We start from the raw sequence: 18524 nt of genomic DNA on the forward strand, positions 1-18524 counted from the left end.
GCGGCCTTAAGGTCTGGAAGAAAGAGAAAAGGAGTTGCTCCCTAATTAAACTGATTGAAAGATTATATTTTTAGAAAAGCTTTGCATAGAGATAATCTCCTGAGAATTTCTTTTCAGACAAGAAGGCACAAACTCTTAAGCACACTTTATATCAGACATGCAACTCAGTTTTACTGACTGGCATTCCTTTGCCATTAACATGTCACAACTGACTTCAGTAAATTTTTCAGTGGCAAGCAATCACAATAGCATCCCCTGGGGGAATGCTGGCTTGTTTTACAAGCACTCTATCAATAACAAAAAATGTCTCAGGAAAACAACTGTACCCTTCCAATGTTATTAGTTTACAAGTGGCTTCCATTTATGAAATGAAACCTGTGGTCATACAAGACTTCGTTATAAACTACATTAATGGTTGACTGAGAAAGTGATTATCTTGGACAGTACAACAATTTAAAATAAAAGAACAGTAACACTATGGTATAAAATAAAATTACAACAGGGCTGGTATGAACTATAATAAATAAGAACTAAGAAATGAGACAGACCTTGGTTCAAATCCTAACTCCACCCCCTACTCTGTGACCTTGAGCAAGTTACTTCACTTTCTGTGTCTCAGCTTCCTCTTCTGAGATTATTATAGAATTAAATGAGCAAATGCATGCAAAGCATTTAGCACTGTGGCTGGTACACAGAGAGTTTCCAGTAAATGTTGATCATTATTATTAAACTCTTACCAAATCCTTCACTATCATCTCATTCAATCCTCACTATAACCAAATGAACTAATAAGCATTTTATCCCCCTTTATAAAGAGAGGAAAAAACTGAGATTTAGAGAGGTTAAACCAAAAGCTTAAAGAGCAGGTAACTGGTGATGCCAGGATTCTGGCCTGTACTGTAACCCGAATCCAGAGCCTATGCTCTTAAGCACTATGCTGTACTGCCTCCTTCTACGTGCTCAATTAACTGTTGTCGTTGAGGTTGTTAAATTGTATTCAAAACTATATACCTTCTAGTTTGACCCAAAAAAGACATTCTCGGAGTAAAAATTAAAATATCATCTCCAAAAAACTCAGACTTAAGTGAGAAGCTTATAAAATTTAGAGCTGTAATGGACCTCAAATCTAATCTAGTGTTTTTCCCACTTTTAGAATTTTATAAACAAGTCTTCCATGGAACTGCAATATATAAACAGACAAAGTAGAAAGGTTCTGGCTGAGATGAGAGTAAGGGGCTTGGAACTCCACCCAAACTTACCCTCAACTTTAGGATTCTATGGAACATCTGAAGGCTACGAAGCTAATCCAAAGTCCTCATTTACAGAGAAGGAACAACATACCCAGGCAGCCTAAGTCATTTTTCAAAGTTACAGCAATACCTCAATTAATTTTAACACTACTTTTATTGAAATTTATACCAGTGACTTTCAGATGAAGAGGAGATATATGTTCATCAACTCTGCAGAGTACATTCAACATTTTATCTTATATTTGGAAAATTAAGACAAACAAACATATTTTTCAACCTAAAGTTCAGAAAGAGCACAAGATTTTCTAAAAAGTATTACAGGAGACAAAAATTGTTTAAATGAAGAAACAGCAATTCTTTCAACCACTGTTCACAAATAAATTTTAATTGAGTCTACATACCTTCTTCCCCAGTGTCATATCCAGTGTCAAATCAAGATAGACACCTTGCTTTGGATTAGTAAAGTCCAGAACTTGAAATTTCTTAAGTAAGTGAATAGCTTTCTCCACCTCGTATATCTGCCTTGGATATAAGCGTTTTAGGTAGACATCATCTTCAGGTTCACCTTCCATAAAGGGATATGACTTTATTTTTTCTATCTCATCTTTTTTCTCATCCGATGCTTTTTCTTTGGCACCTTTTTTTGTTTTCTTTGCAGGCCTTAAAAAAAAAAATTCAAGATCAGTTATCTCAATATGTAGTCCAAGAGACTTAAAAAAAAAGGCAATGGGGCTTCCCTGGTGGCGCAGTGGTTGAGAGTCCACCTGCCAATGCAGGGGACACGGGTTCGTGCCCTGGTCCAGGAAGATCCCACATGCCCCGGAGCGGCTGGGCCCGTGAGCCATGGCCGCTGAGCCTGCGCGTCCGGAGCCTGTGCTCCGCAATGGGAGAGGCCACAACAGTGAGAACCCCGCATACCGCAAAAAAAAAAAAAAAGGCAATGTACATTAGACCAAAAAAAGACAAAAGATAAAGTTTATTTTAATTCAAAAGCATAGATTATTTTATAGTTTTTCTAGTGCAACAAATATTAAGTGAACTTTTGAACTGTTTGCAATTGATACAAAGTTGGATAAGGCATTGATGTTGCTCTCCAGAAACTTAGAGGAGACAGACATGCAAAGAGATAATTTCAATATGATGTGGTAAATACTTTGAGAATGTTATCAGGGCCATAGGGAAAAGATATTAACCCTGCCTAGGAGGAAGGGAAGAGTTCTGAAAGAGATGACCCCAAAATCAATTCTTGAAGGATAAGGAAGAATTAGCCCAGATATATACCCAAGAGAAATGAAAATATATGACCACACAAACACTTGTACACAAATATTCATAGCAGCATTACTCAAAAGAGTCAAAAAGTAAAACAACCCAGATGTCCATCAACTGATGAATGGATACACAAAATGTGGTATATTCATACAGCAGAATATTAATAGGCAATGAAAGGAAATGAAGCACTGATACATGCTATAATTTGTATAAACCTTAAACACATTATGCTAAGTGAAAGAAGCCAGTCACAAAAGCACCACATGTTGTATGGTTCCAATTATAGTAAATATCAAGAATGGGCACATCTATAGAAACTGAAAGTAGATTTGGTGGTTGTCTAGGGCCAGGGGAGAGGGTTAAGGAAATGGGGAGCGACTGCTAATGGGCATGAGGTTTTGCAGGAAGATAATGAAAATGTTCTAAAACTAACTGTGGTGATGGTTGCACAATGCTGTGAATATACTAAAAACCACTGAATTGTACACTTTATATGGGTGAATTGTTTGGTACGTAAATTATATAGCAATAAAGCTATAGAGTTACCCAGGCAAAGAAACAATGTAATAAAAGTACTGAGGCATGATAAACAGAATGGTACATAAGGGGAGCTATTATAAGTTCTAGCTGACTAGAGCAGGGGTTGGTAAACTTTTTCTGTAAGGGATCAGAGAGCAAATATTTTACGGTCTCTTGTCTCAATGACTCAACTCTGCCATTGTAATGTGAAAGCAGCCACAGCCGATTCAAAAATGAATGAGTGTATCTCTGTTCCAATAAAACTTTATTTATGAACACTGGTTTAAACTTTATAATTTTCATGTGTCACAAAATACTGTTCCTTTTTTCCTTTTTTTCCCCAAATCACTTAAAAATGTGAAAAACATTCTCAGCTCATGAACTGTACAAAAATAGATGGCAGGCCAGATTTTTTGGCCCACTGGCCATATTTTGCTGACTCCTGAACTAAAGGTAAAGCAAAAGGCAGGAAACAGCAGCACATGAGGCTGGCAGATCTAGATCACAGAGAGCCTCCTCTAGAAGCAATGAGAAGCCACTGAACAGGAGTGGGATCTGTATTTCAGGTAGAGTATTCTGGCTGCAATATAAGGGATGGATTTGACGGAAGCTAGATTGGAGACAATGAAGAGGCAACTGGCTCCCTCTCTTCTTAAGGAGGTATGACAGCCTGAACCAGAGCAGTGATGGTAATAGGCTGGACAGATTACAGAGATATTTTACAAGGTAAATATTGAAGATAAGGAAAGGGGAAAGAGAAGACTCTAGAATACTTCGTAGGGTTCTGGCTTGGGTGACTAGAGTAGTATCATTAACTACAACCAGAAATAAAGAAAGCAAAACAGGTTTCTTATGAGGAAGGTAGTCACAGAGATGAGTTCAGTTTGGGTAAACAGAGTTTGAGTGTGGGGTTAGTTGCATCACTGGCCCCAATTCCTTACCTCCTCTCTCTATTCAAGTCCCTCTGCTAAGTGACTCTGCAGTTCCTCCCAATTAAAAGGGTGGAGTATATTTCTCAGTGCCTTGATTTGGTCATGTGACTAGTAGACCAATAGAATAAAGCAAAAGTGACAGTTTCTATGCTCTAAGCTTAAGGCATAAGAGGCTTCATCTCTTTCCACTTGTAAGTTTGTATTTCTGCCATTTTCATAAGAACAGGACCGGGGTAGCCCAAGGTGGGAGGATGCGAGAAGTGTGAAACACAGCTGCCCCACAGAGCCCTTAGATTAGACAATTCTCAGCTGACCTGCAGCAGACTCATGGATGCACAGCAAGCCCAGCCAAGGTCATCAGAGACACCCATCCAAACCTAGCTTAGATCAGCTCACCCAGAGATGTGTGGGCAATGATAATTAATTATAAGGTAGTTTGTTACATAGCAAATGCTAAGAAGATGCTTACAAACTAAGAAAATATGTTCAACAGAAAATTACAGGTAAGGGTTTGAAGTTAAGAAGTCAGAGCTAGAGGTGATATATTTTCTCAGCATTAATTCAAGTCACACCTTTAATCTTTTAACCATAAAAGTTTTAAATTAGTGAAATAATATTTTATAAAGATGTCTGGGTTCTAAGGTAGACAGAATAATGGCTTCCCAAAGATGTCCATATCTACCTGGCAAAAAGGACTCTGCAGATGGGATTAAGGTTAAAGAACTTGAGATGGGGAGATTATCCTGGACTACCCAGGTGGGCCCAAATCACACAGTCCTTGAAAGCAGAGAAACTTTCCCCTTTCTCATCCACATCTGATAGAGGTGGGAAGAGACAGGAGAAATCTGAGCATGAAAGGGACTCAATATGCCATTCCTAGCTTTGAAGATGGAGGAAGGGGGAGCCATGAGCCAAGGAATATGGGTAGCCTCTCGAGCTGGGAATGCAAGGAAACAGATTCTCCCCTAGAGCCTCCAGAAAGGAACGAAGCTCTGATGACTCCTTGATTTTAGTCCAGTGAGATCCATGTCAGAATTCTGACCTACGGAACTGCAAGATAATAAACTTGAGTTGTTTTAAGCCACGAGGTTTGTGGTAATTTGTTACAGCAGCAACAGAATACCAATATGGGGTCCTAGAAAATTTATGCAAAAGAAATGGATGACAGTAAAATGATATTTTAAAAAAGAACCTCAAAAACCAATCCAACATATAATTCCATTCTCACTTATAGCACTGGATGAATCCTTATTACCATAGCTAATAAGAGTATCCTCCCAACTAATAAGCAATTTGACAGTGCTCATTTTTAACGGGACACAGGTGTCCTACCACTGGACTGCTGACAAGTCTAAGTAGGTGCCTGAGTGGATGATGCGACATGCCCCAATGGTATCTGGGAGTACACCACAAAATCCTGAAACCTTCCAAACTGGAGAAATCACACTTCATATTTAGTAAAAGAGCAGTGAGGCCAATAGAAGAAGGAGCCTAGAGAGCCTGTTTTAGTAATAAACTCTCTAAGATTAACAAAGGAATAAATATTGTAACTATAACCTACAGATTTACTTTATGTAAATGCTGATTTCACCACTATATTTTTAACCATGACTGAACCTGTCCATTTAATTTGCAATTAGCAATATGAAGTCCCCAGAGGCTAAAATATGATTTTTAAAGTAATAAATATTTGCAAAACCCAATATAAGTCCAATACATAATGAGACTGAGTTGGGATATACAGCAGTTTACTTATTTATACTTTAGACCTTGTTTCACAAAATATTTGAGACGGTTCAGTGAAAATATTAAGTTACAAACAGAACACTATTTTAGTAAAAAGAAAAATAAAGTACATCATTATAACACAGAGCAAATAGGACTTTAAGGAAAACACTGTCTTCCAAAATTAATAAAAAACTGCAATTGAATAAAATCTGTCAATAATAATTAATTTTATAAACCCACCACCTGTTGTTTTCCATGACACTCCAAAAATTGTCTGCCTTTATTCATAAGAATCACATCCAGAAGAACTCTGTTGTTCATGCAATTATGTAAGGCCCTATCAGGAGAACTTAAATACTATGATTCTCAGAGAATAAAATAATCATATTAGAAAGGTTTTGGGGAAGGTGAGGGAGAAACACCTGGCAGTCTGAATTAGAGAGAACAGAATTTAGCTGTAGTTACCTGGGTAACTAAACCGCACAGATTAAATGAGTAATAAGAGACTGTTTTCAGGTAATAACTTTCTCCCTGCTTCACCTGTCTCCTACCTCCAAGAGAATGAAAGGAAAAAATAATTCCATGGTCATACCCAAATAAAACAAGATAAGAAAAAAATCAGTGCTATAATAAAGCTCACTTCAAGATCCTTGAAGATCTGTGACCCCAGAGATCCAAGTCCTTTTAAGGCTGAAGAAGCCTTTACTTTGAGGAATTGGGGTGGAGGTAGGAGGGTACACAACCTCAGTCAAACTAAACTGAACTGAACAGAACTAAAGAGAAAATGCCTAGGGCATATAACTATTAATGGAATGCCAATGTTTGGAATTCTTACTTCTCAGTGTAATCACATAAATAAAATCACAAACACCCACCTTTGATGCTGGTTTATTCATTAAACTTAAATGCAGGGACTTCCTGGTGGCGCAATGAATAGGACTCCGCGCTCCCAATGCAGGGGGCCCAGGTTTAACCCCTGATCAGGGCACTAGATCCCACACACATGCTGCAACTAAAAGTTCGCATGCCACAACTAATGAGCCCACCTGCCACAACTAAGACCCCAAGCAACCAAATTAATTAATTAATTAATTAATTAAAAAAATAAACTAAATGCAGAAGTTTTGCTTATACCTAAAATGTAAAAACTGACAGAATAAAGCCTAGTCAATAATGATACAAATAAAAGCTGGAAAGAGCATTAACAATGACAGAGTCAGATAAAATCACAACTTTTCTTGAACGCATCATAGAGCTGAGATCGTAGGGCAACCAAACAGGTCTGAAATCTCCCCACCACCCCACTCCATATGCATACAGCCAGGAGGGTCTCACCTGTAGCAGAGAATAAGAGGAAGGCAAGCAGGCAGGAAAAAAAATCAGCTAAACTTTTAGCACTAACGTATAAACCCCCTGAGAGATCCAGACACAAGGGGAGTTCACATTCACTGCGTGGGCCTTTTCCACAGACCTCCACCAGATGCTCCCGGGAAAGACGGGAGCAGGCCAGGGGACTAGGGAGCCTCCTTCAAGGGTGCAGTATGGAGAAGATCAGTTACTACAGCCGGAAAGGCAAGTAACCCTGAAGCCCTCTAGGGCACAGGTAAACACCCACTGTATGTACGGAAATAAAAGAAGAAAAAAACACTAGAAAGAAGAAAAAACACTAAAACTTTTATCCTCGGGGATGGGGCAGGAAATAGTCCTGAGTGCAGTATCATCTACCAATAAAGCTATGGAAGGGTCCAGGCACTACGGCACAAGACCTGCAATAGATACATACCATGGGGGGAGGAAGAGAAATACTGAGAAAACCTCATGCCCAAGGACCAGCAACAGTGGGCCTACTTAAGACAATGGCTGAACTTGGAAAACACAGAATCCCTTCTGCAACCATCACCAGCCTGACAAGCACTGAGTAATAAGCAATAGCAGTCTTCTACTTGGGGAGGAGCAAGAGTATGGAGAGTGACCCCCTTCTGAGGCACAGCTGCACAGGCAAGGTTGAAAACTGAGCACGGAACAGCAACACTGAGAAAAAAAACCTTCCAGCAACCCAGCCCCCATCCTAAGCACAAGGTAACAGTACAGAAATCTGAAGCTGGTGGTGGTAACCATAGCAGTAACAAAACCAAACCCCAGCTCAACTTTTGACTGGATTGACTTAACACTGTGACAGAAGAGGCATGCCCATTTCCAGGCATAAATAGTATGTACTTTAGTCTCAACTGTTCGAACAAAATATCTAGCAGTCAATAAAATATTCTGAGATATACAAAGAAGCAAGAAAAAGAACCTATTGTCAAGAGAGAAGCAAAACCAGAGTCAGAGATGCCACTGGCAAACCATGAGTATATGCACATATACGCAGAAGAGAGGAGATTCAGAGTGGCAAGAGAGAAGAGAGAAGCAAGCACAAGCCCCTCTACGCCGTTTCAGATCCTGACAGAAAATCAGCCATGAAAAAACTATTTTTTTAGTATATTATAAAGTCAATACGTTAAAATATTAAAACCACAATTAAAATGGCAAATACTATGATTCTCATCAAGCTACTGAATAACTCATTGTTAGACATGGAAAAAATTATCTGCTAATAAATTTTCACAGTTTTTTAAAAACATGCATATTTCTTTTTTTTTTTTTTTAATTAATTTATTTTATTTTTGGCTGTGTTGGGTCCCTGCCGCCTCGCGGGCCCTCTCTAGCTGCAGAAAGCAGGGGCTACCCCCCGCTGCGGTGCGCGGGCCTCCCACTGCTCCCGCCTCGGCGCACGGGGCTCTAGGCATGCAGGCTTCAGTAGTTGTGGCACGTGGGCTCTAGAGCGCAGGCTCAGTAGTTGTGGCACACGGGCTCAGCTGCTCCGCAGCATGTGGGATCTCCCTGCACCAGGGCTCGAACTCGTGTCCCCTGCACTGGCAGGTGGACCCTCAAACACTGTGCCACCAGGAAAGCCCCCCAAGCATATTGTTTTCTAATCAAAGATTTAAATGATAGCAGATGAAATAACTAAAAAAATAAAAACAAAACAAAAAACTTACCTTGTAGCAGCAGCAAAATGTCTGTTGGGCACCAGAACGTACACAGAACAAGGATAAAGAGATGTCTGAGAAGCCATCTTGGAAAGACTATGCCTTTGCTGATGTATCAAGACTTGAAAGAAAAAAAACATGTAAAATATTAATATCAATCACTACATACATAGTTTTTACATTCTCATTGTTTTCTAAAACAAAAATATTCAATATTTGTGAGTTAACCACAATCTTTAAAAAGTGTAAAAATGGAAACTGTACTTCTTGAAACTAAAGTCAAGTAAACATACCTAATTGAAGAATTCTGTCCTAATTTATTTTTAACTTAGTCTAGTTCAGGCTCAACAAAGTATGTTAGCTCTATTATTATAGATTACAAATACGTATCCTGAATTTTTAATTTAAATTTTAGTCTTCTTTTTTTTTTCTTGTATAGATAATACATTCAGGTTGCCCAAGGTACTTCTGAAGGATAAGAAAGTGGAGGGTACTGTCTTACCAGAGGTCAAGACTTGTTATAAAGCCATGGTAATTAAGACACTTTGGTATTGGCACAAGAAAAATAGACTAATGAAACAATAAACAGCCCAGCAACAAGCCCATGTACATATGGATACTGAAATATGACAGAGATGTTATTGCAAATCACTGTGCAAAGAATTCAATAAGTGGTGCTAAGACAAGTGATTATCAACAGGGAAAAGAGTATATTTAGATCCCTATTTCACACCACACACACACACACACACACACACACACACGCAATCAATCAGATCTAGATGGACTAAGGACTTATATGTGAATGGCAAAACTTAAAGGATTTCAGAATATAGGAAAATATCTTTATGACCTCTGAGAAGGGAACAATTTCACAAACAAAATCCAAAAGCAGTAACCGAAAAGTGACTACATTAGTGTTAAGAACACCTGTTTATCAAAAGATACTTTAAAGAAAGTGAAAAGGCAAGCCAAAAACTGGGAGATTATAATAGTAACATACATACTGGACTAAGGATTAATATCCAGAATATATAAGATAAACCCAATTGAAAAATAAACAAAAGAGATGAACAGACTTCTAACTGAAAATGAAATACAAATGATGCATAAACATATAAAAAATGTACAGTCTTGGGCTTCCCTGGTGGTATAGTGGTTGAGAGTCCGCCTGCTGGTGCAGGGGACATGGGTTTGTGCCCCGGTCCGGGAAGATCCCACATGCTGCGGAGCGGCTGGGCCCGTGAGCCATGGCCGCTGAGCCTGTGCTTCCGAGCCTGTGCTCCGTAATGGGAGAGGCCACAACAGTGAGAGGCCCGCGTACCGAAAAAAAAAAAAAAAAAAAAAGTACAGTCTCATTAGTAATCAGGTAAATGTTAATTTCAACCACAGTAACATATCATTTTACGGTGCTACTTAAAGAGAGGTCTGTGAGCCTGTTACAGCCTATCTGTTACCAAATTAAAATTAACCCAGCATGTAAATCAAACACATCACTAAGTAAGTATATTATTTAGTGCAGCTGACAAAATTTTTTTCCACAAGACTTTCTCAATGAAGGAAGAGTGCTTTGATCTTATTTTGGACAGGTAACAGTTTGTAGATGAGATAATTTAAGTAGCACTGTTTAACATGTAGCAAATTGGCAAAACTTTTAAAAAAGTCCTGTATAGCTGAAAATATCACATAAGGATAAATTTTACACATAGCAGTTAAGAGTATGAATTGGAATACCATTTTGGAAAACAATACGGCATTACCCAAAGAGGATGGGCATGCGCGCCTCAGTGATGCAGCAATTCTACTCCCGGGCATGTACTCTAGAGGAACTCCTGCACACGTGTACTAAGAGACATGCACAAGAATGATCGTCACATCGTTGAAATGACAAAACTGAAGAAAAGAACCCAAGTGTGTATCTACAGTAGGATGGATAAATAATTTGTGGTATATTCCTATAATGGAAAGCTACAGGACTGTAAAAATGAATAAACTATATGCCGTATATATAGATGGATCTTTCAAACATAATTTGAGCAAAAATGTCACTGGCGAAAGAATTCATTTGGTATTATTTCAATTCAAAAACATGCATAAATAATCAAGATTGTATTTAGGAGTATGTGTGTGTGAGTGTGTGTGTGTGTGTGTGTGCGTGTGTTAAAACTATACAGAAGGGGACTCCCCTGGTGGCACAGTGGTTAAGAATCCTCCTGCCAACACAGGGACATGGGTTCGAGCCCTGGTCTGGGAAGATCCCACATGCTGTGGAGCAACTAAGCCCACGCACCACAACTACTGAGCCCACGCACAACTACTGAGCCCATGCACCACAACTACTGAGCCCACGCACAACTACTGAGCCCATGCACCACAACTACTGAAGCCCATGCACCTAGAGCCCATGCTCCGCAACAAGAAAGCCACCACAATGAGAAGCCCACGCACCGCAACAAAGAGTAGCCCCCGCTCACCACAACTAGAGAAAGCCTGCGCACAGCAACGAAGATCCAATGCAGCCAAAAAAAAAAAAAAAAAAAAAACTATACAGAAAAACAATGGAGTGATAAAATAGAAATTCAGGAAAAGTGCCTTACCTCGGGGGAAGAAACAGATCAAATAAGACAAAAGCACTTAGGCCTTTGAAGGTATTGATAATGTTCTTTATTTTTTTAAGCTTACTAGTAAGTATCCAGAATTTTAAGTTATTATTCTTTGTATGTTATAAATATCTTTTGTATGTAGAAATACTAGGAAAATGTTTTTATTTAAGGGTTACAAAAGAATATACAAAAGTAAAGTCTTCCTCCAACCCCTAAAACCCAGCTTCCCTCCCACGTTAGTAAGTTCTTATGCATCTCTCTAGAAATATTATTTCCCTACTCTTTTATTAAATGGTAGCACACTCTACTCACTGTTCTATACCTTTATTTTTCATGTAAAGGTATTAGAGCCCATTTTCAGACATATATTAGATATAGATGTACACACATTATTTATAAGAGATGTGTATATATAATCTCATGTATGCCTTTCACAAAGGTACGTTTATACATATGTATTACAGCAATAATTTCATATCAGTTCATAAAGACTTCATCTCTTCAGAGCTGCAAAAGTACTACACTGTGTGGTTGTATCATAATCAGTGACCAGCCATTAGTTCATTTATAATATTTTGCTATTATAAACAGTGCTGCAGTGAATGACCTTGTACAAACATCATTTTGCACACATACAAGTATATTCATAGGATAAATTCAAGAAGGGAATTTGCTGGGTCAAAGGATATGAACGTTTGTAATTTTGATAAATACTGCTCTCTACAATAACAGTGCCATATACATTTCAACCAGCAATGAAAAGGTTGCCTGTTTCCATACACTCATGCCAACATAGTATGTTACCAAACACATTGATATTCGTCAACCTAGTAGATGAAAGATGGTATGCAGAGTTGTTTTAATTTAAATTTCCTTATGAATTAGGCTGAATATGTTTTCATGTTTGGTCATCTATATTTTCTTTTCTGTTTAATTGGGCTTAAACTCAATTTTGTTTTGTTTTGTTTTTTGTTTTTGGCTGTGCCATGTGGTTTGCAGGACGTCAGTTCCCCGACCAGGGACTGAACCTGGGCCATGGCAGTGAAAGCCCAGAGTCCTAACCACTAGGCAACCAGGGAACTCTCTAAACTCAACTTTTTAAATTAGTGCTCTACAACTAGATTTTCATGTAAAATTACTGTTAAAATCTATATCTTAAAATCCACTCATTATATAGACCAATAGCATGTAAGCTGTAAGACTTGTCTACACATCAAATGAATTTTTTCATGAGTTAAGCTTCCAAGTGCAGGGCACTGCGCACGCAGAAGAGCTACCGAGTCCTCACTGTGGTCTACAGGCCCTATGTGAGCCGGCCCCTGCCTGTCACTCCATATCACTCTCTTACTTGCTCACTATGAACCTTCTTTCAGATCCTTGAATCCCTAGAGTCCCTCAAGTTAATTCCTCACTCAGGGCCTTTACAGTTAATGTTACATCTGACAGGGATGCACCAGCTTCGTATCTTCCCCTGGTCTACTCCTTATCATCAGCTCAAACGTCATCAAAACCACATGCCTAACAACTCAATTTCATCTCTAACTCTAATCTTCCAAAAGAAAGTTGAAGTACAAGAAAACCACCAAGACTGTGAATTCTGTGAACATATGGGTCCGACATTTGGGACAGTATAGGAAACCTTTTTATTACTGCGGCACAAAAGCCACAACTGGGGCTTTAATGGCTAGGAAAAAGAAGAGAAATAGACTAATGAGATCCAGTTCCTGACCTCCAGAGTCTCAAATTTAGTGGCTATGCTGGTATGCAACAGTCTAAGAGGAGATTCTCCACATTTTTAAAGAAGCTAGCTACCTTGAAAAATCACATATGGTAAATGAAGGAAGAGCAATTATCCACTCAAGATTTGGAAAACACTTCCAAAAAATAATTCTAATTGTACTAAACAAGAACCCCACAACCCTGGCAGGATACTTAAAATAATAATTCTCTTGAATACATCAATTGCAACCTGCTATAAAATACTCAACCACAAAAAAAAAAAATACTCAACCACTACTTTTAGAACCCCCAGTCATGACAACCAGAAATTAAAATTTTCAACAGAAATCAAACTGCTACAGACTAAGAAAAAATAAACTACAAAAATACCACTACTTAAATAGCAATGCTAGGCCACGATATCTGTATTTTCAATCCTTCTGTAGTCAATTTATCTATCTGTAGTATTTTATTATATTCCTTTAATATATTTCTTCTCCTCTCACTCTTAGCAAATAACCTCACTCGCTACTTCAGAGAAAACAGAAGCCCTCAGAACTTCCTCCACTACTTAGGAATGTAAATAAATCTGCACTCATTCTCAAAAGTTATCCTCACCCCTACCCCGTGGCAATGAGATGGAAATAACTCCATCTCCTTTGCTAGCTGATTCTCTTAAACATGATACTGAAAGGTTAGAGTTCCCCAGGGCTTCTCAACCTAACTCTATAATGCTCACTTTCCCCAGGAGGTCTTATCTATGTAGTCTTTGCCTTCCCACCATAAGCACTGTAGTCCAGGCCACCATCATCTACTACATGGAATGCTGCAACAGACTCCAAACTACTATTCTACTCTTGGCCCTTTCCATTTCTTTTCCACCTACTAGTAAGAGGGATGATTTAAAAACGAAATCTCGTCATACCCTTACAACACTTGGATGGCTTCACCTTGCTCTCTGAATAAAGTAAATTCTTAAAAAGGTCCTCCATGAGCTGCTTCTAACCTATTTAGTGGGCTTCATCTAACACCATTCTCTCTCATGCTTGCCACACTTCAAATACACTGGCATCCTTTCAGTTTCTTGAACACACCGTGGTTTTTACAACCTTCAGATTTTCAAATATAATCTTCCCTCCATCTGTGACATTCTCCCCTACTACTTCCCACTCCCCCGTCCAATAGCTAATTCGTAACTATCCAATGATCTTTCAAGGACTCTGCTTAAGCTACTCCTTCAGAAAAGACTTCCCTGAAGACTCAGATTAGATTAAGGTCTCTCATATACACTCTTATAACAACCTGTACTTTTCCTTCACAGCACTCAGGACAACTGTAATTAAAAAAGTAATTATACAATGAATGACCACTCTTCAATAGATGATAAGTACCATGCATGGCCAAGGAGTGTATATAACTTGTTCACTATTCTGTTCCTAACACAAAACACAGTGTTTGGCAAATGAAGACATGATAAACATCTGTTGAATGAAAAAAGGAAATGTCAACTAATGAGAGCAAAAACTGGATTCAAATTACTTTAATATTCATTACAACACATGGAAGAGGGGTGGCATTTTGTTGAAGATCCATGTATTCATTCACTCATTTATTTATTAAACAACGATTATGCCAACGAAACATGTGCTAGCACTGCTTTAAGTAATTAGTGAACAAAACAAATAAAATCCCTGTCCTCACGGACCTTACATCCTACTGGGGATGGACAATACTAACAAACATAAAATGGTACTGGTAAGAGGAAACCCACTGGGTAAAAGGAATTGAGAATCAAGGGGAAAGTGGGTTGCAGTTTTAAATAGGAAGGTTAAGGTAGGCCCTTTTAAAAAGGTGACATTTGGGGCTTCCCTGGTGGCACAGTGGTTGAGAGTCTGCCTGCCGATGCAGGGGACACGGGTTCGTGCCCCGGTCTGGGAAGATCCCACATGACGCGGAGCAGCCGGGCCCGTGAGCCATGGCCGCTGAGCCTGCGCATCCGGAGCCTGTGCGAGGACACAACAGTGAGAGGCCCACGTACCGCAAAAGAAAAAAAAAAAGTGACATTTGAGCAAAGGCTTGAAAGAAATGAGAAAGTCGGTCATGCAAATATCTAGAGAAAGTGTTCCAGGCCCACTCCACTTGGGAGAAAAAGTCCTCCCAACAAAGGGATGTTCTTGGTGTGTTTCAGAAACAAAAAAGCCAATGTGCTACAGCACTGTGAGTGAGAAGGAGGGCAGCTGGAGAAGAACTCAGAGTGGTAAGCTGGGTGAATGGAGGTGGAAGAAGGTAGGCACAAAATGATATGGAAGACCCTAGGCCAGTGCTGTCCAATGGAAGTATAATATAAGCCACATGCATAACTTTAAATTTTCTAATAGCCATATTAAAAAAAAGGTGAAACAGAAATCAGGGAAATTAATTAATAATAAAAATTAACATATTTTATTACAGCTAATACCCCCAAATATATCATTTCAACGTGTTATCAATGTAAAAAAATTGAGATATTTTACTTTTTCTGGTACTAAGTCCTCAAAATCTAATGTGTATTTAATACACTCAGGTTGGATTAGCCACATTTGAAGTGCTCAGTTGTGGATAACAAAATGGACAGCACAGCTGTAGGCCATTCTAAGGACTTTAGATTTAGAAAAATGGGGAGGTTTTGCAGAGTTTTGAGCATAGGAGTAACATGATTTGATTTAAGTTCTTAAAGGACCAGACTACTTGTTGAGAGTACACTGTAGAGAAATCTAGGTGAGGGATGGTAGTGGCTTGGAAGGTAGCTGCAGTGAAGTAGTGAGAAGAAGTCAGATTCTGGATTTATTTTGAGGGTAAAGCAGAAAGGATTTGTCAACCATTTAATGTGATGTGTGAGAAAAAGAGGGGGAGTCAAAGATATTCTGAGGTTCTGGTCTGAGCAATTGAAAGGATGCAGTAACCATCAAATGAGATGGGGAAGACTCCAGGCGATGACCATCAGTTTGATTTTAGACAAGTGTTAGGTTACTGATTAGATATACAAGTGGAGATCTAGAATAGAGATGAGTTTAAGAATCTAAAGTTCAGGAGAGAGGTCCTGATTGTAGATAATTTTGAGAACCATTAAGATACAGACAATAGTCAAAGCCACAAAACTTGGATGAGATCACTAAAAGAGTGAATTTAGATACAACAGACATGAGGATGAAGGATGGAATCCTTGCTTCTGAGACATTCCAAGGTAAGAAATTGGGAAGAAGAGGAGGAACCAGCAAAGTAATGTGAGAAGTGACAAGTGAGATAAAAAGAAAATTAAGAGAGTGAGACATCCTGAGAGCCATGAGAAGAAAATGTGGCAAGGAGAGAATGATAACCTTTGATTCTCCTTTTGGTTCCTTTAGTTTGTCTAACATAACGTTATTTCTGTCATACATGAAGATAGTGCCATTAATCTCTTTTCAGTAAAGATATACTTTTTAGTTTGCTCACTTAGCAGTTATCAAGGTCTGTTGTGATCTCTTGTCACCTCTATCTTTTAAGCAACAACTATCCCAAATAGGGAATGCTGGTCTTTACACTGAGCTTTCCTGTTACGAAGCTCAAAGAGAAGACTATGATGCTGTTAAAAAAAAAAAAATCAATTAATCACTGGTCTAGGAGTTAAGCTTCAGTCTTCCTCTGCCACTTAGTTATATGAACTTGGCGACATACTTAAGAGAATCAGTTTCTTCCTCTGTAAAATGGGGGTGTTCCTGGCTGCTGCCTCCACCCAAAAATCCACCATAGTTAAATAACAACACGTATCACTGTACTTCAAAAACACAAAATAAAAAAATTTTAAGTATTGTACCCAAAAAGGGTTGTCATCCTAGCCAACAAATTAGACCTTATTAACTGCTGAGAAGGGTTGCTAGCAAGAAATATCACAGAACTAGCCTCCAAATGATAAATGTTAGTCCAAACTGGACAACATCTGGAAGTTTAAGAATTGGAACTGCCTGCAACGATGTGCTCCGAAAGCACCAAGTATTCTAAGTTTATGGTTGTAAGCCCCTAAAATATACCACCTTTTCCATTCCAGATCTCTCTTCACATATCAAACTCCTTTCCCCCCGCAGCCCACATCCCCAGCATCGGAGACAGAGCCAAGTCTCTGCCTCGGTCCCTGCGGGTGGCTGGAAGGGTGTCAATGTATACCCCCTCCCACTCCCGTCCTAGGGTGGACAGCTCCAGAAAGGAGTGAAACCTCTGATAAGGTCGTTTTTAAGTAGCAACGACCCTCTAGAGAACTTAAGAGTCCAGAAAGAGTAGAGGCTTATCAAGCCCCCAGTGCAGACCCGCACCTAGGAGAGTCCGGCTTGCACTGTGCAGCCACAGAAGACCCAGCGCCAGAGCTATTTTCCCCGCAAGCCCAGACGACCCCTCGCTTTACCTCTACCGAGGCACCTTACAGCCGCCGCCATGTTGACCATTCCGGATTGTGTTGACGAAATTGGTCCCACGCTTCAACTTGGAAAGAATTTACAAAGTGTTCCTAACCGGAAACGGCGGAGGGGGAAGGGATTCGAAGGAGCAAGAGGAAAGGAGGTGGGACCAAAGTAAGCCTTCGAGCTGGCGCGGGAGGGCGCGCCGCGCGGGTGCCCCGTGGCTGTGTTCCCGTTAGTCCTGCGTGCTGTGTAGAGCCCAGTGTTTCCTGGTTCCGGTTCGACAGTTCAACCATCTTCAGGGAAACGTCCCCTTCCTGGAAAGTACGGTCCTGTTGGCGATGCTCCAACTATTTTATTCCTTTTTATTTTTTTCTTTTTGATTCTGCAAGTGTACTCAGAACGATCATTTTAAATTGTGAGAGTACCCAGGAGAGCATGAAAAACAGAAAATCTGAATAATCTCACCAGCTTCCACCGCCACGTTTCCAGCCTCGTAAAGACTTTTAAAAATTAACCAGGCTGTCCACTACCACCCAAGGGGCGTGTCCCACTCACTAACAAACTCTTTTGAACTCATCGCAAGATCAGCGTGGTTTTCAGTTAATCTGAACATTAAGCAGTTCTACATTTTCCCGCTGCTGACAAACTGTGCCATTAGGATCAACTGAATAATAAAACTTGACAAATTTATATAACACTTCTAGTTTTAAAATGGCAGATCTAAGACCTACGCACAGGTTATTCTGACGGGGGGGGGCGGGGAATCAGTATCCTTTCCATTACGTCACAACTGTCAGTGTAGTTTATCTAAAACAATTCTGATCACGAATTATATCACTTCCCAGTTTAATATAAAACCCTCGCGTGTCTACCTCGAGCTCGCTTCTGGCCTCCGCCTACCTCCCTGGCCTCAACCCTCTGCCCGCAGCCCACCCCCATTCAACCCCATTCACACACACGGTTTCTCACCTCCAGGCCTTTGTTCACTCTGTCCCCTCTGGAACGTCCTGTACCGTATCACCTCGGTAACTTTTTTTTTTTAATTTTTTTAATTTAAGAC

At 39.6% G+C, this 18524-nt stretch overlaps 1 protein-coding gene across 1 annotated transcript in view; it reads right to left on the reverse strand.

The window, feature by feature from the left end:
* Nucleotides 1–17516, reverse strand: part of MRPL1 (mitochondrial ribosomal protein L1) — a 54140-nt gene extending 36624 nt beyond the window's left edge. The window contains exons 1-3 of the mRNA XM_065877849.1: nucleotides 17470–17516; nucleotides 8743–8854; nucleotides 1652–1910 (exon numbers count right to left, since the gene is read on the reverse strand). Of these exons, the coding sequence (XP_065733921.1) occupies nucleotides 1652–1910; nucleotides 8743–8854; nucleotides 17470–17509 (411 nt within the window). The 5' untranslated portion in view covers nucleotides 17510–17516. The remainder of the gene's footprint in view (nucleotides 1–1651; nucleotides 1911–8742; nucleotides 8855–17469) is intronic.
* Between the last annotated feature and the right edge of the window lie 1008 nt (nucleotides 17517–18524).

Source organism: Phocoena phocoena, chromosome 5 (genome assembly GCF_963924675.1).
Source record: "Phocoena phocoena chromosome 5, mPhoPho1.1, whole genome shotgun sequence".
In the NCBI taxonomy this organism is placed as follows: Eukaryota; Metazoa; Chordata; class Mammalia; order Artiodactyla; family Phocoenidae; genus Phocoena; species Phocoena phocoena.